The 22,849-nt window shown below is 40.0% G+C and overlaps 1 protein-coding gene across 1 annotated transcript; it reads right to left on the bottom strand.

Moving 5' to 3' along the window:
• Window positions 1-308: 308 nt before the first annotated feature.
• wrap73 (WD repeat containing, antisense to TP73) lies at window positions 309-22,772 on the bottom strand. Its single transcript, XM_020933019.2, has 13 exons — window positions 22,636-22,772; window positions 21,923-22,004; window positions 21,106-21,258; window positions 19,903-20,019; window positions 8,703-8,775; window positions 4,729-4,832; window positions 4,235-4,321; window positions 3,446-3,580; window positions 2,749-2,826; window positions 2,560-2,659; window positions 2,268-2,393; window positions 1,088-1,279; window positions 309-754 (listed from the first exon to the last, which is right to left on the bottom strand). Exons 2-13 carry the CDS (start codon window positions 21,989-21,991, stop codon window positions 642-644), a joined length of 1,347 nt encoding a protein of 448 aa, XP_020788678.2. The 5' UTR covers window positions 21,992-22,004; window positions 22,636-22,772; the 3' UTR covers window positions 309-641.
• Between the last annotated feature and the right edge of the window lie 77 nt (window positions 22,773-22,849).

A 22,849-nucleotide genomic window follows, 5' to 3' on the forward strand; every position in this document is an offset into this window, starting at 1 on the left:
TGTTTTGTTTTACATTTGGATTGGATAAAAAAGTGTCACTTATTGATGAGTTGGAGCTCTCTAACTATTCCAAAAAGTATTAGAATGGAAACATCTAAAAGAAATCCAGAAAATAAAAAATTATGAGGCCAAAACTGGAAACTGAATCGAGAAATGTTTATATTAGGAATTATGTAAAAATCTCGTCTTGTCTCGTTCATGTCCTTATCTTTTTGATCCAAAGACTCAGAGGTGGGTAGTACTCAGTGACATTTACTTGAGTAACTTTTAAAAGAAACTGTACTTCTCAGAACACTTTTTTAGCAGCATATGTTTAGTAATATTTTTATTGAAGTAACAGTAACCTCTGTACACAAAAAGTACAAAAGTGTAGTAAACCAATGCATTTTATTCAATCAATTCATATAAATAAATACAAAACTAAGTGCAATAGAACCTCAAACTACTGTATTTTGTCACAGTGTATCAAAAAGTGGAATGTCTAGAAGTTATTATTAGCAGTAGTAGTAAAAATAAGAAGCCCCTAGTTACCTGCACAGCGGGGTTTGGTCAGACTGTATTTGTAGTTCTAACACACAGACAAACTACAGTACAGCGTCATTGCTCATGTACATTCTACGCTGAGTCGGTACAGTGGTGTTTTACTGTTGGTCTTGGTGCGTCTCCATGTAGCAGAGGCAGAGCTGGTCCTTCCCCAGGAGGATCAGAGAGTCTCCACTGCTGTGCCAGCTCAGAGACTGCACCTGGAAACTACCTGTCACCAAAAACAGGAAACTATCAGAGCAAACTGCAGAGGTACTGGGTTAGATGAGTGTCAGGTCCAAGGGAGAAAAAAGGGCTAGTTTTAGTCAGGGCTGTAGAAGCACACAGACAGGACCTTATTGACAGGCTCGAGATCGGCCCATTTCTTTGCCCACGGCTTTGTTTCACTCAAAGGAGCATGTAACTGGTGGCACTCCTGTGGGTGCCTCAAACAAGAGTGCACGCTGATGGTGCCAAACGTGAGCAGGTCATGCAGACCTCGCTCCATGTAATGCATCGTTTACATCCCATGTGCACAAAGTGACAAATCCAAAACAAATGTTACCTTCAGCGGGGACTTGCACAGCCACACAGCCTGCCGGGGACCACAGGAAGAGTTTGGTGTTGCCGGTGCACAGGGCGAGGCGCGGCTGTCGGGGGTCCCACTGGAAACAGCGCACGGGGGCCGTCTGCTCCAGGACCGCCACAGAGCTCATCTGCTGCATGTCCCACACCCACACCACACTGGCCATACTGTCTGCACATGAGAAGAAAAACAAAAAAGAGTCACATATAGCAGCTAAAAGTGTGATGAACTAGGATGGATGTGTTTAAGTAATTTTATGCTTTTTTTCTGGTATTTAGTATTTGACTATAATAGATTAGGTCATTATTTTACATTTTGCCCAATGTAAACATTGATTAAAACAGGTCCATTGACTTTCTGTTGAAAACTGCTACTAACTTTCACCACATCAAAACAGAGGATTTTCCTGTTTATGTGCTTACAGCTGAAAAAGTGACCAGAATCTAGGTCTGGGTATCCTTCAGAAGTTGCTGATACGATACATATCTCGTTAAAGTGAGCTTTCGATTTAATACGATTCAATACGATATATTTCAAATCAATTTCATACAGTTCAGTAAAAAAATAAAAGCTAAATCATGGCTGTGATACTAAAAGTCGTTGTTAAACCACTTCTTGTGCAAAGTTCACACAAACATTTTAATCATCAAAACAGTGAAAATGTCAAATGTGTCACATGAACGAGTTTCCTTCCTTCTTTCCTTCTGAACAAGCAACAAAATTGTAGTACTGTTACAAAATAATTTAATAAAATATACCAAAAACGACTCTTGCCAATATATATGTAAACAGCAGCTCACAGTATTAAACGACATGATATATCGATATTTCAATATTTTTGCACACCCCTACTGGAGTCAGTAATATTTTCTTCATTATTGCTATTACATACAAAGAAGTGGGCAGAGACAGGAGGTTGGAGACACAGAAATATTAAAATATGTCTCCTAACAGAATGATTGGGATGTTGGACACTTATAATAATTAATATCAGTTTTATGAGGCTGCTGGTATAATACAGAAAAGCTGTGAATCACAGTATTTCTACAGACTGGCAGATTGTAGCACTGGGATTCAACGCCAGCCTCTGGGTTGGTGAGTGGCTCATTGCTAAAGGGGACCATCCCAGAGGGGTTTAGTCTGCCCCAGCTGCATTTACCGTTTTTCGTGGCCAGGTAGCGGCTGTCGGAGCTGAATGCCAGACTGGAGATGCCGATCTTAGGGTTGGCGCGCTCTGGGTCGGGTTTAACCACAGGGAGATGGACCGGCATAGGAGAGATCTCATCTGCAGAGGGCAACAGTGGTGAGCATCAAGCAGATGATCACTCTAAGATCACTCTAAGATCACTCTAAGATCACTCTAAATACAACTTTGAATGGTTAAACAATAAGATGAAACTCTTAAAAGTAATGTATATGTCTCAGTTAGGTTAACAGAAAATCGTTCATACATTTGCTCTGCGTGCTGAAGAGAGTGGAGCCCATGGAGATGCTGTGGATGGACAGGTCTTCACTCACTGTCGGCCGTCTCTCCACCTCCTTATACATAACCTTCAGACCAAAAAAGCATTCATCTAAATACAAATGTACAAGCTAAAACTATGACAAGGGAAAGAAACAGTGTTTGTGTTTGTACTTACAGCTTTTGTGTTGTTGATCGTCGAAGGATGCTCGAACTGTGCAATTTTCCTCCACGTGATGTGATTAAGGATTCGTACCTGAGACAAGCAAATAAAAAAAAAAAAAAAAAAAACACAAATTAAATAGATATTTGTGGGACCTTTATTATAAATATTTTGGGGCATAAAATGTGCGTCCTTTCCCTATACTTTAATATATAAATCGATATTTGCGGATACAGATTTTTAGCTTTTAAAATCCATAGCAAGGCCCACAACTTTATTTTAAGTTGAAGTAAAAAGTAAAAATCACTAATTAACCTTTCACTTTAGTAACAAAAAGTGTGCAATGTGCATGTTTGTGTAACATACTGCCATTTAACGCTCCTCTACTTCCATTTTGACTCATGAGTCTGTTCAAAAACGGCACCCAGATAAAAAAAAATAAAAATCTGTACGGAATATCGGTATCGAATGAGGATATCGACTAATACACAGAATCAGTATCACACTGGCTGATAACGATTCTGGAACCAATATATATCACCCATTCCTAATTTAAAGAAATAAGAAATATGTTTTGTCGCTGAGCGCATTCGCACTTGCACACACAACACATCAAAATTGGGACTAAATCCACAACTAAACCAGGACTGGAACAGGACCAAATAGAGTTTACATCAGGACTAAACCAGAACAACAGTGAATGCGGCCTTACCTTCTCATCATAGCTGCCGATGGCCAGGAATTGGCTGCTGGGGCTCCAGGACACAGACTTGATCCCCAGAGACCACTCGTACGCACTGTAGGTCGACAGAAGGCGCCCATCCAGAGAGTACAGCAACACCCTATACTGAGGGAGGAAGAGCATGAGGAAAATGGAAGGGGGGGTATTTCATCAATTAACAATTATTTGGAATGACTGTCTAATGACTGGACTGTGTTTAGTAGTAAAGATAAATAGAAAAGCAGTTAACTGGGCAAGATTTTGAGATGTTTCAACTTTCATCCAAAACCTTTCTATTCTGAAGCAACCATTTGATTTGAGTAGACATTTTTGGGCAGAAAAAAAATAGACTTGCAAAGAAGTAATTTTGTTAAATCAGTTTGTGACTCCTACTTTCTTTAGAGTGTAAATTTGAGCTTAAATGGAGTGATTAAAATTAGGGATGGGACAAGACAAGAGAAGATTTTGTCATATTTTATAATAAATGATTTGGTTTGGTTCAGAATTGTGGCCTCATCAGTTCTGAATGACTTATACTAATATTTTTGTTCATTGTAGCACTGTTTTTTTTCCACAACTTGCTGTGACTTAACACTTTTTTGTCCAGTTCAAATGTAAACACATGGGGAAAAAAATCTCACAAGATCATTTTTGTCATGTACACACAGTCTTGTCATAATTCAGATCTTGTCCCATACTTAAAACCCAATGAAACCTTTAATTTGCTCAATGCAGCTTCTAAATTAAACAATCAGTATATTTCCTGATGCTTTTACAAACCTCTAGACAGCTCTCCCACACTGCCAGCACACAGCCATTCGGGGACCACTCCACTCCAGCCAGGTCCTGAGTTTCTGTCTCAAAGTGCTGAAAAAGACCAGATGAACATTTGCAATCATAGTATCTGAAATATTTAAGATGGAAAAGCTAACTTACACAACAAACATTCAACGAGACACATTGTATTGTACAGAAGTTTTAGTAATTCTCCATTTTAACTTAATGTTTTTCTTTCTTTTCTAACCCTTTCATGCATGTGCAGTAAAATGGAGAGATATTATATTTGAACTGGAAGAAATCTGAATGATATTTGTTCTTTCCAAATAAAAATAAAATGGGGGAGAAAAAAAAAGAAAATTTCCACTCAGCAGCACTGTCACTTGATTTGCACAGATCAGACATGTGTGATTAACAGGTGTAGAGGTTTCAGTATCCAAGAATGGCCAATACTGTAAAAGTTGTGTTTAAAAAGGTAATAAAATAATTAAACGTACCCTTAGTAAATGCCAGTCGTCACACACAAAGATGCTGATGTGGTCTTTGCAGTCTCGGCGTTCAGCCAGGGCCATGTAGCAGCCATCTCTGCTGAAGTCCAGAGCTGTCGGAGAGATCAGAGCAGGCTACAGTCAACCAGTGTGAAACACAAACCATCCACTCACAACACAAGGTACAACAGCTGAGCACTGTCTAAATAAACCTGTACTGTTTCTGACTATGGGGATATGATACTAGCTGCAAGTTAATGGTGCAAGAAAGGATGGTGTATGTAATCGTCAGAGTGTTTTTATTTACAGGTACACCGTAACTTGAGCCACTTGAGACACCTTGTTTTCGCAGTACAACTTTAGTTAGACTTAGGTAGGGCTCCTTAGTTTAGTAGTTTTGTTTGTTTTGTCCTTAGCTTCAGGATAGATTTTAAAGTTCTTTTATTGGTTTATAAAGTTCTTAATGGTCTTAGTCCTATTTATTTATCTGATCTGCGTTTATCATATGAGCCTCTCGGACTCTCAGGTAGTCATCTTTTAACTGTCCCAAGAGTCCAAACTAAAACTCAAGGTGAGGCATCATTCAGCTTTTACGGCCCATGTCTGTGGAACAGTGTGCCTGAGGATCTGAGGTCCACTGCGAGTGTTCATATTTTTAAAAGTAAACTCAAAACATATCTTTTTAATTTAGCTCATTACTATTTTACTTAGTCTCTTTACTTAGTCTCCATCTGATCTTAGCTCTCCATTTTCATTTTTACTATAACTTTTAAGAGCTTTATATTTATGTTTTATGTTTCTGTTTAAATTGTTGTATATATGGGGGGTTAATTAATTTATTGTAATTTTTCTGTTGCATGTGAAGCACTTTGTGCTACATTTCAAAAGTATGAAAAGTGCTATACAAATAAAGTTTGACTGATTGATTTATTTATAGTTTAGACTATTTTGTTTAAATCCTTTTTATTTTCATCACAACTTTCTGTGTTTTTTCCTTTTCCTACACTGTAAATAATAAATCCACAATTTTTTGTTAAACCTTAAACATCTTGTTTTTTTATTGCTACTTCCCTTTCTCCCATAGCAAAGGGAACGTAACATGCTGTCACCTATTTGTCTCCAGTTTATTGAAGTTTATTGCCATGCCTGTACAATGCCTCAGTCGTCCAGGTAGAATCCATGGCAAAAGAAGAAATTCAATTTCTCAACTGGACAAAAGTTTATTTAGCCGAATATGTTTCGCAGCTCATCCAAACTGCTTCTTCAGTTCTGCTCAGATGCTGGTGGACACTGCCTTTATTGCCATGTCATTCCAGACACGGCAATAAAAACCTCTCAAAATGACCTAACAAAATGTCTCATCCATGAAATTAAAATTGATAGCCTTTAATTTTCTTTTTAATAATTATAAAAAGAGTCTTTAACCAAAAGTTGATAACATTATAACATTAACAATATCAATATATATATTGTTTGACCAAAAATGTATTTATTTATTTTTTAAATAAGAAGAAAAAAAAAAAGAAACAAAACTGATCTTGACAAGTTCATCCAGCCCCACCATGAATCAAACTTGTTGGGGTCAGAAGGTCCACAAAACCTACTTACACGCTACCTACCTCGTAACAGATTTTACTAGCTTCCATTATTTTGGGAGGCCTCTGCATGTAATCAAATACCTCCACATAACAGCAAATGGCCGGTACAATGACACGCCCAAAGCTCCGGTGCTATGTCCCCATCAGGGCCACATTATTTCTATGGGCATTCTTGTCTGGCCTCGTTGCATGTGGAAAACGGGGAGAGTGGTGGACAATCATTTTTCCTGCACTTGCTGACAGCTCTGTTATGAAGGGCATGTCCCATTTACTGAGGAGGGCAGCAGCTGTCAGCGAGGGAGCCTGGTTCAGCGCATGCCCGGCCCCAGCCTGAAGGTAAAGAACGGCATGTGATTCTGACTGTAATGGTGTCCTCAGGTGCTCCTCGGTGTGATGTGAGGAGAACGTTTGATTATAAGGAAGAAGAGATTGTCCTTTTTTGTCTTTTGCTTTTGTCACACCACCTGAAGGACTCTTTGGAAACCTTCTCCATAGAGATCAGGGCTGACAGGTATTGCCAGTACATCACGATGCAAGACGAATCCCGATACTGGGTCCACGGTTTGATACATACACTATATTGCGAAAAGTATTCACTCACCTGCCTTGACTCGCATATGAACTTAAGTGACATCCCATTCTTAAGTCATATGGTTTAATATGACGTCGGTCCACCCTTGGCAGCTATAACAGCTTCAACTCTTCTGGGAACGCTGTCCACAAAGTTGAGTAGTGTGTTTATGGGAATTTTGACCACACTTCCAGAAGAGCACTTGTGAAGTCACACACTGGTGTTGGGAGAGAAGGCCTGGCTCTCAGTCAATCTAAACTCTAATTCATCCCAAAGGTGTTCTGTCAGGTTGAGGTTAGGACTCTGTGCAGGCCAGTCAAGTTCAACCACACCAAACTCCCTCATCTATGTCTTTATGGGCCTTGCTTTGATGCAGAGTCATGCTGGAAGAGAAAGGGGCCATCTCCAAGCTGTTCCCACAAAGTCTGGAGCATGGAATTGTCAAAAATATCTTGCTGAAGCATTCAGAGTTCCTTTCACTGGATCTTCACTGGAGCTCCTGACAAACAAACCCACACCATAATCCCCCCCCTCCACCGAACTTTACACTTGGCACAATGCAGTCAGACAAGTACTGTTCTCCTGGCAACAACCAAATCCAGACTCGTCCATCAAATTGGCAGATGGAGAAACGTGATTTGTCACTCCAGAAAAAACATCTCCACTGTTCTAAAGTGCAGTGGCGGCGTGCAGTGATGTACACTGCATCCGACGCTTTACATTGCACTTGGTGATGTGTGGCTTGGATGCAGCTGCTCGACCACGGAAACTCATTCCATAACACTCTCAACGCACTGTTCTTAAGTTATCTGAAGGCCACATGAAGTTTGGAGGTCTGTAGCGATTGACTCGGCAGACAGTTGGCAACCTCCGTGCACTATGTGCTTCAGCATCCTCATCCATATTTAGGAGTGAGGAAATTTCACGACTGGACTTGTTGCACAGGTGGCATCCTATCACAGTACCACGCTGGAATTCACTGCACTCTTAAGAGCGACCCATTTTGATCATTTTGAGCGACCAACAAATGTTTGTAGAAACAGTCTGCATGCTGAGGTGTTTGATTTTATCCACGTGTGGCCATGGAAGTGATTGGAACACCTAATTTCGATGATTTGGATGGGTGAGTGAATACTTTTGGCAATCTAATGTATCTCAATACTCGTAGTTTGATATATTACATGTCCCTATATATGGATAAAACAAAAAAGTTACTAAATTGATGTTTGGATTATGTTGAATAAAAAAAAATGTATTGGACTTTCGTGTTGACAATATCCTAGAAACGTATCTGAAGTAGTGGGCCACGGACCGGTGGTCACTACATCGAGTCTTTCAGAATGGTGCATTTGAGCTACTGTACCTTTAATAAAGGCTTGAAACACAAATTTGAGGTCTGCTGAACAATGCGTGAATATGTTATTGAGGTTATAGCCACAGAACTACTTAAATTTGCAGTAAAAAGTACTGCATGTCATAATTTGGGCCAACTGAGCAGGCTTGAGGGCCAACAACATATGGTATTTGGCAACATGGATTCAGAAATGACTTAAATGTCCAAGAGAGGGAAGAATGTCTTTCTGAGATTGTATGTTTCCAAGTAAAAAACAAATAAGTAAATAAAAAATAATGAATGACAGCAAATCGGATAGGAAAAGTGGGTAGAGATGGTAGAAACAAAGTATTTCAGTTCACCAATGGACAAAAACAAGATTAAGATTATGAAGAAAAAAAAAAAACAAGTATTTTTTTGAAGAGGGAACAACTTATTCATGTAACTAAATCATGACACTGTCCCTTTAATTTGCATTTACCTTTTTGACAGGCTTTGGGATATTTGATGTAAGACACAGCTTTGGTGCACAGCGACCACACGGTGATTCTGAGCTGTGGGAAGAAAAGACATAAGAAATTATACGTTGCAAATTCACGTCTCTTGCACTTTTCAAGATGCAAATCACTTATTTTCATTCCAAAGATATTCCTTTGCTAGATTTTTAAACCTGTATTTGTAAGATTAAGAATATTTCTACAAACACACATAACAGCCTGCTCTGATTGGCTCTGAGTTAAGTTTTAGAAATGCAAACTGTATACTGTACACATTTTCAGAACTCTTTCCACCACTGGTCAATATGGAGAAAGAAATAGATCGCACAAAATTCTCCTTTCACTTCAGTGTAGTTAATTATAGATAATATCAGATCCTGCCATGCACTTGGACGCCCATAAGCTGTGTTGTCTGTAAAGCACTGGTCTCCCCTGGTTATAAGCCCTTCCAAGCTCCACAGACTTTGAGCCAGACATCAGTTTATATAAGAGCTATTTGTTTGCTAACGGTTGTTGCATATGGTGTCTGGGTGTCAACAACAGCCTTTTAATTAGACCATTACTGAGGCAGGCCCGGAGTCCTCACAGGGCCGCAGTGATCCTGGGGGCTCCAACATTTGTCTCTCATCCGCAGCTTAACACTCAGAACAGCCCACTTATCATCGGGGGGTGAGCTGGCAGAACAAATGAGCGCACAGGCTACTAAATGTTTCAGACTGCAACAATAATGTAAAAAGTGGATAAAGCATGTCCAACAATATTTAATCTGGATTCAAATTATTTATCTCACTATTCGGTCACTCAAATAAAACAATTGGTATTTGCATCAGTTAAAAAAAAAAACAACATTCCAAAAAGAACTCAATGCCAATATATCATCAATACCTGCTTTTTGTTCAGTGCCTTTTTTTTTTTTTTCATGGAAAACAATGCAAGCAAAGACGCACAGCTGATGTGGACTGACATGTGCTTAAGTTTCAACTTTTGCTTGTCTAAACGGCCCTTTATAAAATCCAAATATGTTTCTCAGTCTTGCTTTTGCCAAATTGTTGGTGGTCAACCAAGAACATAGAGAAAAATCCCGCACACCGTCTTACTTGCAAATTGTGAAATTTATTAGGACAAACTGTGCAACGTTTCAGCACTAGGCCTTCGTCAGGCAAACCAGACAGGCCTAGTGCCGAAACGTTGGACGGTTTGTCCTAATAAATTTCACAATTTGCAAGTAAGACGGTGTGCGGGATTTTTCTCTATGTTCTTGGGCTTCTCCCTCTCCTCCAACGCACCCATCTCTAGTAACTGATGTGCGAGGCTCTCATTCTTTCATATCGGTGGTCAAATAAGAAAATTTCTTTGGAAGGTTGATATGTAACCATTTACTTACAGTATGTCGCTCAAATGCATAGTTCTATACAATGACTCTGCATACAATAGAAAAAAAGGTTATGGTATACTTTGTTAACCTCTCGTGAGGGAAATTGTCCTCTGCATTTGTAACCTGGCAGGAGCAGTGAGACACTGTAGTACAGCACTCGGGGAACCATCTTCAGATCCTGAGCTTGGCTTGGTCTTAACCAGATTGCCTGCCAAACTCTGCACATAAAGGCCTGTCTGAGCCAGGGGTCTCATTTATAAAACATGCATATGTATGTACAAAAATGTTACATACATGATTTTCCATGTTATGATTGTGATCAATCAATACAAGTTTACATAGAAAGAAGTGATACAGTCCAAGAACTTTGCACACTGGGGCATTAAGAGGAGGCAGAAAATGGTGATGTGCTAAGAAAGATGAGAATTGAGCCAGTTTTAGGACACCTGAGAAAGTGTGTGTTTTGTCCATACATACACTTAATAAGTAAAACTCATGTCCATTTTTATAAATGAGACCCCAGTTTGATCCATAACCTGAAGTGAGTGTTAGCTTGAAAAGCATATAGTCCTGGATCCCCAGTCAACAATCTGGCATTGGCTGTTCAAGAAGAGCAAATTTATGAGGTTTGATTTTGAGCAGTTAAATTTATGGGTAGATCAGTTATGCCCCTTAAATATTCCAACAATTTTCAACACATGAGAAGAGACCCTCTACGCTGCTTAGAGTTTTTAAATTCAATGCAGTCATTCCCTTGCCTCACGACAGTCACAGACTGTAGCTGTATCTGTGCCCATGTGTACATGCCCTCCTCATTCCTTGTATATTGAATACAGGAATGCGCCGCTATAAATCTTCCCGGTGACAAAGCTTTCATCGTGCAGCTCGGCCGGACACCTGAGCTGGGCCTGTGTCTCTGCCCTCGCAGCCCTGAAGTGTGGCCCCAGTATCTGCCCCACACCTCCAGCTGTGCGCCCACTCTGGTACCCCCTCTCCGCACGCTTACCCCAACTAATCTCCATAGCAACAGGCCATAATACAAACACACTTCTGAGATGCCTTGAAGCTTGCGCATAGGGGAAGCACCGAGAGGCCGGCCCAAAAGGCAACGTAACTTTAAACCAAGCCAAGAAAGAGGAGGGGTAGTTGAGGAAAATAGGTGGGAAATGCTTTTCCACATGCAGCGCTGTGCAGTGAGATCTTGAGCGGTAAAGCGACACGTACGATGAGGTTTCTGCGCTGAAGGTGAGGTGCAGCTCTGGTGATTGGCCATAGGCGTCAGAGCACGTGTCAGAATTCAAGACCCGCTCCTCAAAACAGCTGCTGTTTATCTATTCAAGATGGAAGAAATGATGCCTTTACAAAGGGCAAAATTACTGGTTCTTGTTTTGTGAGCTGCTGTATCCATAAAGTTCAATGGATTCAAATGGTTTTAAAGATAACAATAGGGCCAATAAAGACTTACAATTTGATTTCTTACTTTATGCATTATTCCAATTATGTAGTATATTCCAACAGATTAAAAAAAAAGTGTTGTTTATTGTCCAACACCACAAGTACCTCCAAGTTGTTCCGCATCGTCATAGGTAAGCCACAAAGATCAAAGCTGTACTCTCTTGTACCATTCCTGGGGGCCTAAAGACCATGTGTGTTTCAGGAGCAGATGCAGAGGATCCCCTGACCACTGATGTCCTGTGGGACATCAGTGGGAACCCTTAAAAAAGCCCAAAAATTCAAATACGGACATAGTACAAACTTTCTCAAACTCTCTTTTGAACCAGATCACTCATTTCCACGTCAAGTTTTTATAGATCGCAAACTTAATGGGTAAAGTCAAGTCATTTTTGTATGTACACATTTTTTTTAAATGAGACCCCTGGACTGTCAAATAAGGACAACATACCAAGCTACGAAACTGAATACTACTAACAGACTCTTGAGGACGAAAGGAAAGAACCAACGAGCCCCCAGTGCAGCAGATGGAAAGCGGGAAGACAATAAAAACATTTCATCAAACTTAGAGAAGTGCCAGATCTACACCAAATTATGAAAATCTGAAAGGATAGGTTCAGTATAGAATTAGTTCTGGGTTAAACCTGGTTTAATCCTCAGATGGATAGATGGATTGATAGGATACTTTATTGATCCCGAAGGAAATTCAAAGTTTTCTTTGGGATCATAGAAACAGACATAGCAACATAGAAAAGATATTTAAAGTCAGCAGGTTAGTCATGGGTTAGCTAGTTTAATTTTCATGGTGAAGAAGTGATGTTTCTTTGGTGTATTTGATGTATTTAGTCAAAACGGTAGGACTTGATTATTTATTGAAGGGGGTTTCAAGTTAGCCTGATTCATCAGCCAGTTTTACTTAATTTCACTTCATACAAACCGTCTGACCTCACAGCCTTAGATTTCGTTCACTCAATGGTAGGTGGGTACTTTTAACATTTAACCAATCGCTGCTATTTGGTCGTGACATATGTAATACATTGCTAACGAGGCTAACTGGTATATTAAGCTTTTCCCAAATCCCGTAGGAAGAAGGGCAATAACATCTTTCCCCTTGATGAAATTCACCAAACATTCTCTTTATTCCGGCTTTAAATCCTCAATCTTGGGAATCGTTGACAGCATTGAATATATGGCTCTTCACTGATTGGCTGGTGCCTGAACTTGCAATTCCGGGGTTTTTTGCGAACTGTCTATTGTATTTTGATTCCTGACCTAGTTGCTGGAGAGAAATGAAATTGAGCGGAGGCACTAGGTGGTGCCACCCTTGCTAGTTTCAAGTAGCTCCATAAAAGAAATTAAGAATTATACATATTATGCTGATTCAAATTCAAATTTGATATTCACATTCCTATTAACATTATTATACTTTAGTCTGACTGTGAGCACTAATCAGTGGATAATAGTTTATGTTTAATAGACATCTAACTGTATGCAAGTCAGTGTTGTATCAACTTAACTTCTTGATAATGGGAGTAGCAAGAATTTAGGTTTGTTAAAGTATCTCTCCATGGGGAAAAAGATGGAAACCCCTGGTGTAGGGAATTTGAGCTCTGAAACGATCAGAACAAGCCCAGGGAATGTGTGGACTTTTAAAATGCACAGGAGAACTTCTTGAGGAGGAGACAGGTTGAATACACAAAATGACTCAATCATATGTGCAAAAATATAAGTATACTATAGGCCATATATTGTATATGATGGAAGAACATATTTAAAAGCTCTAAACTCAAATTCAATTGACTTGAATATGAACCAATTCCTGTTGATTGCAACGAGTAATGAGATTCTTATAGTTGCCACAATACCAAAATGACGTTGGTACAAGCAACTACTGCACTATGTCCAGTTCATTTATTTAATAAAGTGACAAACAAGTATTTATAAAACAGTCATGTGTGAAATCTTGCAATCAGAGCTGGCCACATGCGACAAGAGTTTTGTTACTGAAAAGCCCCGGCTACCAGTCATTCTTGCAGCTCTTACTGAGTGCGTCCAATGCCATATAGACCAGTCTGTCAACGCGGGATTAAACCGTGGGCATTCTTCATACAAAGCCACGTCCAACCGATATAGCTTTATTCTCTTGTTACAGCCGGCCATACTGCCTTGGGAACCAGATCTGGATGCAGGCGTATACCATTGTCCTGCCATCTTCAGTTATAGCATTGGAAGGATGCTGCCAACAATGCTGCACGTTAGCGGGGCTCCGATAGCAATGGGCAGGAATGTTATTGCTAATCTGATGCCCCGCGACGTAAAAAACCATTAGAGAAGTGGTGGAGCTCAGCGTTGTCCTTGGCACAGGTTTTTCTGCCTGCAGTTTGACGCCCGCCGGCTGGTAAACGTGGATTAGGGTGGATGTGTGAGTGGCGTTTTGCGAGCTCCGAAGATAAACGAGAGGAATTTAGACGTGCGGGGGGCTACGGCGACAAGTGCTCACAATACACGAGAGGTTTCATGTGACGAACCGCCATGAAATCCTTGACATGGAAGCATCCGGAATGATTGACAGCTGTTCCATAATGACATTTGGTTTATGATATGTCTGATGTCACTTATTGGAAAAGGTGTATCAAGTAAAGGAGCGCTTTTTCTGTGGTGGTGGCCCTTGAATGAAATGTTCCATTTTATTGAAAATTTAAGGACACTAGTAGCAGGAACCCATCTTCCAGCTACAAGTTCACACGTTAGAATGGAGAAATTTCACCGGAAACTATTTCCGATTTTGCAATTACATTTTTTTTTTGTATAATGCAGAGGTCTCCAACTTGTACCTCTCCAAGTAGCTCGCCCAGGGATTGCTGAATTATCGAAAATTCAATGGATTAATTGCCGATTACAATAGTAAATGTATCATTTTGATGCCAAACTTTGTACACTCATAAATAGATAATGGCATCTAAGGCTTACCATGGTTCTAATATTTACTCAATTACCATATTTTCCAGACTATAAGTCAATCCAGTGTATGTGCAACAGTCAAAAAATGTGTCATGAGGAAAAAAACGTATACAAGTCACTCCAAACTATAAGTCGCACTTTTTGGGGGAATAATATAACAAGTTTACCAAACTATTGATCTCACTCCAAATCACTAAATCTGTTGAATTCTTCATCGTCTGTATCACTTCTGAGCAACTCCATAACATCTAAAGGTAAACGGAGCGTTGCTTCCTCTTCTGCCATAGCGTATATATGTACTCTTTCATACAGTCTATGTCTTCTGTGTAGCTGTTGTCAGACTCAGCATCAGTTCTAGTTAGAATTATTCTAGCCTTTCCGAATCGCGACAGGATGGTTATCACTGAAGTCACTTAAATTTTTTATTTTCAGAGGTACAGAAGTAATGGTGTGATTGACTGACATGATCCCAGACAGGACAGAGACTCTTTCTGCAGGAGACATGTGCAGTAGAGCAAAGTGACAGTGGTACCGGAGTAATAGGAGCAGCAGATACTGACACACAAGCCTAGAGCCTCTCGTGGCTGTCAATGTGCCAATTTTAATATATAAATCGCATCGGAGTATAAGTCGCAGGACCACCCAAACCATGAAAAAAGAGTGACTAAGGCTACGTTCAGACTGCAGGGCTTAATGCTCTATTCCAACTTTTTTGTGAAATCCAATGTTTTTGCGCGGTCGTTCACATTTCCAATTAAATGCGACTTGTATGTGGTCTCCAGTGTGAACAGTAAACGGCCCGAAAGTGTCCCGCATGCGCACTGGAGGACACAATGACGTCAACCGCAGCGAGCATGCTCTGTGTTTACGGAAGTTGTCCAAACATGGACATGAGCATTGAGCACCTGGAGATTTTAAAGTTCCTCTCGTACCGGAGCCAGAACATGAACAACTTACTTGTTTTAAAGGAGGAGATTGAGAAGGAGATGGACGAGGTTTTTGGCCGTGGTGTTTTGTGGGACAGCGGCAGCGACGTCCGTTGAAAGGAACGTGTGGATGCGGAGACATAGCCAAGAGTGGTGAGTGGTGATGTGCTTCATTTCAGTGACACGGAGTTCATTAACAATTTTCGCCTACTTCAGCGCAGAATAGTGACATTTGTGGCTTGTTGATAACGTGTAGGTCGGATGAATGCGCTTTGGCTGTTCACACTGAAGTCGCATGTCAAAAGATCGGATATATATCGGTTTCAGGACCACATATCCAAGTGGCCTGGGTCACATTTGAAAAAATCGGATCTGTGTCGTTCAGACTGTCATTAAAAGATCAGATACAGGTCACATAGAAGCCAAAAAATCTGATTTGGGTCACTTCAGGCTGCAGTCTGAACGCAGCCTTATAGTCTGAAAAATACGATACTTGTTCTAAAGACACCTGGTATTGTATATAAAACCTGGAAATTTGTGCCCCTACTCTGTACTTTGAACTTCATATTGATTTGATTTCAATTTCAATTGCCACATGTCAGAAAATAACAAAATCATTCCAAATATGTACGCAAGCCACTGTACTGTCAACAATTACTCTCAAACAACACTAGGTAGTCCGGCGCTGCCACAAACTCTTGTTATCACTAATAAAACTATTTTCTTTTCCTCCCGTCCTAATAAAACTTGTGAACTTATAACTATGTGCGTCCCTGCATATCTAAACACGGAGCCGGTGACGCACAGCTAAGCTAAGCAGATTTACTGACACATATGCGGACAAACAGAGAGGCGCAAGCACGATCTGAGCACAGCTGTCCAGAACGAGTTAATATAGCAGGCCTGTTTATGAGCGGGGATGAAATTTAAGCCCGACACCTACACCCGTCTGCCACTGTCTTAATGAAATCTCGCCGCGGGGTGAAGGTAAGTTCAGCGGACCACTCGCCAAGGTGTTAGGCCGCTTATACTGCACCAATTACACTACATTATCAACCGCAATTACAAATCAGGGCGAGCCAGTGCCAAGCAGTAGCCGCTAAAGACGCGTGTGGAAAAGGTGGAAGCGGACAGCCGTGAACTCATTACAAGGTGTTAAATTAAGCCTAATTCAAGCAATTCAACAACTCTTTCGACAATTTACCATTGAAATTTCACAAAATTTGGCAACTTTTAAATATGGGAAATAGGGGGAGTGTAGTATCTTTAATGTGATGATACAGTATCGATATTGTGAGCTGCTGTATCGTTATATCACCAAGAGTATTTTTGGGTATATTTCATAAATTATTTTGTTACAGCGCTACAGTTTTGTTGTTTGTTCAGACGAAGGTAACTCGTTTATGCGACACATTTGACATTTTCACTGTTTTGATGATTAAAATGTGTGTGTTTCAAATTCGCTTTGCACAATAAGTGGTTTAACAAAGACTTTTAGCATCACAGCCATGATTTAGCCTTTGTTTTTTATTGAACCATACTGAATCGAAAGCTCACTGTATCGAGATATGTATCGTAGACTATATATGGAGGAATTCATTGTATCGGCATCTTAATGATACCCAGCCCTAATGAGAAAGCATCTGCACTAGGCATGTAACGATATCCAAATCTCACAGTACAATATTATCACGATATGCATCTCACGGTACGATATTTACTGCGATATTTTGAAGAGGCTGATATAACTGTAGATGGGACACTTTTTTTGCTTTTAAAATACCTTGACAAGATTTTGGTGTGAATTATTTCTGTCATAATCTCAAGAATTCAAGTGAACAACATCTCTCTTCAAGTTGTCTGCACAGAAATGAATCATGGGATATGTAGTTTCCGACGTTCATAAGCTGTTGCTACTATAAAACCAGCATTTAAGCAAAGGAACTTCAGTGACAGTCCACGATATTATTGTGAGACTTTTGACGATATATCACATCACGATATTTCGGTTATTGTTACATCCCCAATCTGCACTAATTAAATAAAAATGTTGAGATTATTCAAACATTTATGAATGAAATTAAAAGGTGTACCAGTCTGGCTGTTTGTCGCTTTGTCCCCGTAGAGATTATATTGCTTTGTCTGGAACGTTCCACAGTATGACATTAAAGAACAACTATTATGCATTAATTGTTTTACAGCGTTTCATTATTTAAAACTTCAAATAATGCCTAATTTAAAGAGATAATTTTGCAGCCCCAGTGCTCCTCACGCTCTGTTCTGTTGCATTTCGCCTTCTACTGGCAGCAGAAGGAATAACCAATGCGAAAACAATTAAACCATGTAATAAGGAGCATGTCTGTAAGCATGCAGTATTAATGAAGGCAATTTGACAGTAGAAAGGCTTAGAACAAGTCTGGCAATGATTTATGGACTTAAAAACTGCGCAGGTCTATCAAATCACGTCCATTAATACTCTGATCTCACAATCCCAGGAATCTCAGAGTGTTTGGTTTGGCCAAAGTGCAAGAAACTAAATACAACTCCAGGTATGTTTTTGATGACAGAACAATATTTGAACAAGGTTAAAAGCTTGAAAAAGTAACATTCTTTAAAGTGTCGTGGTGAAATCTCAACCATAAAAGTTACAAAGTGCCCCTTTAAACTACACAACTTCTTTAGGTTACTGTATAAAAACAATCTCTGCCTCTCTGTAGCTATGATTTGAAGTTCAGCTCATATAATATGCCTGATGAGCCTCGCATTGACTGTCAAGTGGAATGAGACGCTATTGCTCAACGCCAGGTCCACCTGTGAGTCTCTTTAGGAACTGGTGCCTCCATTCTGTTGCGTTTTTATTTTGGAAGTTGCAGACAGACAAAGCAGACATGCCACAGACACTTGCACTCCTTGCACCCCTCTCCGGAGCAGACGGGTGCGAGTTGGACCACACAGCACCTGTCAAGTGAGTCCCGGAGTCAGGTTCAGCTCCACAGTGCTCCCCCTTCACACTGTCAAAGCTCCCAAAGGAGACACTTCTTCATTTGAGCTTAGAGGCATTACGGAATACATTAAGGACAGGAAAGTTGCCAAAAGCAGCAAAAATCGGATACTAATCGGTACTAAAAGTTGTATCGAGACTTGATACTCATTTGAGCAGGTTTCGATACTAAAGAGTCACATTTACGGGACAGAAATTAATCTTCCATAGTGCCCATGGAGCACTATGGAAACTTCCTGGACCACTGGGGATTACACAGATATAAAGGCCACGTGGTAGTATAAAAGAAAGTACTACTTTTTTTTTTATTATTATGGTAACGGAATCAGTATTGAGCATTGATTCTCTATTAGTATCGAAAATGGGTTTGAAATTTTAGTATGGTAAGACTAATGGAAAAAAGAGTGACTAGAATAAAACCTATAAGATACTGTAAGCAACAGTTACAACCCTTCCCACTGTACAAAGCAAAGTGCAGTATCATTTATAAAACAGTCCTTATAATGGTTAAATGAGTTGTTGCAGGGCGTGTGAGGTGCTCATTGCCTCCCTCTGCTGTTTCTGGGGTGAAATTTACAGATGCTGTACTACCTACAGGCTCATGGGGAGCCGGTACACTATGGTCACTTCTTAATACCAATCGGGAGCTCTGGTGCCAAATGCAGATTTACAACAAATAGGAAAGGTGAGCGTGTCAGTGGGTCAGGAAATGTCCAAAGATCCAAGAGGAAAAAGATGCTTGAATCCAAAAAAAAAGAAAAGAGGAGATTTGAGGCACGGTGATTTTAAAATTTCAAAATAAAAGTCCTTTATTTTGGCTATAGTGAATACCCAGACAAGGTTGAAACGCGTCTATATGTCCCAACTATAGCCAAATAACTTTTATTTTATGTCAGAGTAACTTGGCTCTCCTCTTCTTTTCTTGTATTAAAACTTTGTAGAAGCTGGGAATGAGTTTCAATCCACTGATCTTTGGATCTGAACATGCCACTAACTGAACTACTGCCAATCCAATGTCCCCCGCTTAACCACAATAGCACTGGACAGTAGCAGCTCCAGAAGTAAGTTGTGAATCAATACAGTGATGTTCAAGATGCAATTCTTGAATTCAAACCTGTGTTTACTATTGTAACATTTTCATTGGCACTGTGCACTGTAATGAGCGCTGCTGCCAGAGCAAATACCGGCCTTACACCGGAGGGCACATACACATTGCGGACGTGTTGTGGGCGCACTCGAGAGCCGTGTCTGACAGGACGCTAACAGGACCCGAGCAGTGAAACCAGGCTGAATACATGCAGCAGGTGGGGGGCTGGCGGGGTGGGGAGGAGAGGGGGGTATTCAAGAAAAGGGCTCTGGTGTCTGGCTATTTTCAGTGGCCCCCCTTCCCCGCGGGCCCAGCAACAGTTCCAGAGTACAGAGCATACACACGGAGCAGCGTATCACCCGCTCCGACTCCTCACACTTACGTTGAACTCAGTGGTGTTGAGAATGTGACGCCCGTCGGGGCTCCAGCGCGAGGAGACCAGTCCTATAGACCCTTCATCGATCTTACAGTGCCAGTCGGGCTGCTCCAGAGACCACACCTGAGAACGACAAAGAAGAGGAAGCAGAGAGACAGAGAGACAAAGTGAGACACAGAAAGAGAAAGAGACATCAATGACAACCCTCGCACGGCCCAAACAATTCACCACAAAAACCTTTAAACATGAAAGACTGGCGTTGGATTCCTCTCCAAAGGTGAGCAACGAAAACCTTTTCTAAATTTTCCACAAATGATGCTAGCTTTCCAAAAACTCCTCAGGCTAACCGATGTGATGACAAAGTTATATCTTATTTATACTTCAAGATTTTGATGGCTGTCCAAATACAATGTTCTAACTTTGGAAGTAGATTGAGCTTAATTTAGAAAAACAGACCTTACTATAACTGAAAAAACTATTTGATAAATATGTGGTAAAAATACAAGCGCCTTATAAATTAAATGTACATTTTTATGATAAGATTTGAGGATGATTTTGAAGTGAGGAGAAGGGCGTGCATCTTGTCTCAATGCGCTATCTCAATAGTTTCCAGTGGGTCAAAAGGTTTCTTAAATTCTTGATAGTCCTGATTTAGTCCATAAATCATTACAAGAGTAGAACTAGTTAATAAGAGTCATGGGCATCAAGTTTAATCAACGTAAACTGTTGGACTACTTTCTTTCCAATATTCTGTCTTCATCGTTTGACTCAACAGATAAATGCTTTTATTTTTATCCTTTATCCTTTCATTTTGGATCTTAGACGGTTTTACTATCTTAACAGGTGGAAAGGTTGCCCTGTCACTGGAACATATTTGGTTCAAACAGTGCTCTAGGCGATTGATATTATCCCTGTGTCCTTAGACAAGAATGTGAATGTGACTTGTTTATACGAAAAAGGATACATTTCCACAAAAAATAGTAGTTTCTACAGTTGGTGGTCAAATAATAATCATTCTAAACCTCTTCAGGAAATACCTATTCAACTCAGTATCTTGTGTCCCTACTAGTTTTGGTATCTGCATTTGTATCGCTGGAGGATTTGCCTATGTTGTTTGTTTGATGTGATCAGATTAAGTATGGCGTTACTGCAATGAACAACAGCCCTCACAGCCCAGGTTAGCTTGAGGCGCTTCTACCAGATCCTCACCTGCACCAGTCCTCTCTTGTACATGGCGCAGAGGACAAACTGGGAATCTGAGGACCACTCCATGTGAGAGATCTGGTCCAAACATGTGTAGAGCTGAAGGATCTGCAGTGTAGCCACATCACGCACCACCAGCCTGTACTGCACACACGTCGCCTAGAAGAAAACAAAAAACAAAACTATCAGTAATTAAAATAAATAAATAAAACACAATTCAACATAAATTGCAAAGATCTTTATCAATTTTTTGAGAAGACGTAGGTTGTTAATCATAACTATAACATTAAAATAGATGTTTTGTTTGGGACAACAGTAGCTCAGTTGCCAAAGTGTTGATCCACTCACCCACAAGTTGGTGGTGTGATTCCAGCTCCCATAAATTAATGCTGTCAGTGTGTCCTTGGGCAAGACACTTAAACCATCTCAACCCAAGTGTTTGCGTACATCGGTATGAATGTGTGTGTGAATGGGTGAGTAGCTCCTTGATGTAAAGTGCTTTGAGAGCCTTGAAGGTGGAACATCGATATATAACATGTGACAATTTACCATGACCTTCTTGTCTCTTGTTTAAATAATCATCAGTTTTAGTTTCCAGTTATTATGGACATCATTTTGAGGACTTTTGACCACACAAATTAAATAAGCTTTTGTTTGGATTTGTTGATAGCTATGGCACTCTGAAACGCTTGGATAGAAAACTGTCAACAAGTCTTAAATTAGTAAAACTGCCCTTGAAGAAGCTTAACCAAGATATTTATAAGCACTGCAAAAGTTTAAGTTATAGAGATTTTAATATAAATTGAGATAGACAAAAATGTACCAAATATTTTCCATCTGGAGACACTTTGCATAGTTGGTTGGATTGCTTGAAAACCTCTGAGAAGTTCATGATGTCACCTCATCTGCAAAGAAAGCACAAAAAGCAAAGTTTATTTTTATTGTATTATTATTACTTTTTAATCCAAAATGAAAATTCACAAGCATCAATTATCCCTGTATATTTATCCAGTCACATCAAAAGACTTGCAGATTAAGAATAGTAGTTTTACCTGTCTCACTGCAATTATACAAGAGCATATTAGTTTGCATGAGACAGTAACTAAAACGAAAATAATAATGCCCCAACATTAAACCACTAGATGGAGTTATGTGACCAAACACACAGCTACACATGACTAGTGTTAAAAAATAAACCCTACATTAAACATTTGGCTTATTTAATAACATTAAGGGCTCACGATGTGAAGTTTTTCAGATATATTCCTAAATTTATGTCAAATTATCATCAGGTAGACAGCACAGATGGCAGATATCCTCCCTAAAACGATAGCAAACAGTGGACTTTTTACTTTAATTGCACGAAAAGTGATTGATAGTCCCAGACAGAGTGTAAAAACAGCAACAAACCAATACTAGAAGCTAAATGTGGCTAACGTTAGCTACAGCCACTCATTGTGCAAAACTTAGACACAAATCGAATGTAAAATGCATCCGAACGCATTAAAATAACCTTTAGCAATACGCAAAACGTACCTGGGGGGTTAAAAAGTGAATTGACAGCTAGATAATTGGTGAAAAGGTGAAATTTGTCGCTAAATAAAAGGCACTGCTCCACGGGACAGCTCCGCAACAGTTTGTTTGGGGCGATCGAGTGACGTCACTGCAGTAACAGCCAATCAGCGCAGTGAAGTGAAGTGTGGACTTCTGGGAAATGTAGTTATATTACAAAAGTCGTATTTTACAGCGT

The sequence above is a fragment of the Boleophthalmus pectinirostris genome, unplaced genomic scaffold, assembly GCF_026225935.1.
Source record: "Boleophthalmus pectinirostris isolate CB_2022bp ecotype Guang Dong unplaced genomic scaffold, ASM2622593v1 HiC_scaffold_8, whole genome shotgun sequence".
Taxonomy (NCBI): Eukaryota; Metazoa; Chordata; class Actinopteri; order Gobiiformes; family Gobiidae; genus Boleophthalmus; species Boleophthalmus pectinirostris.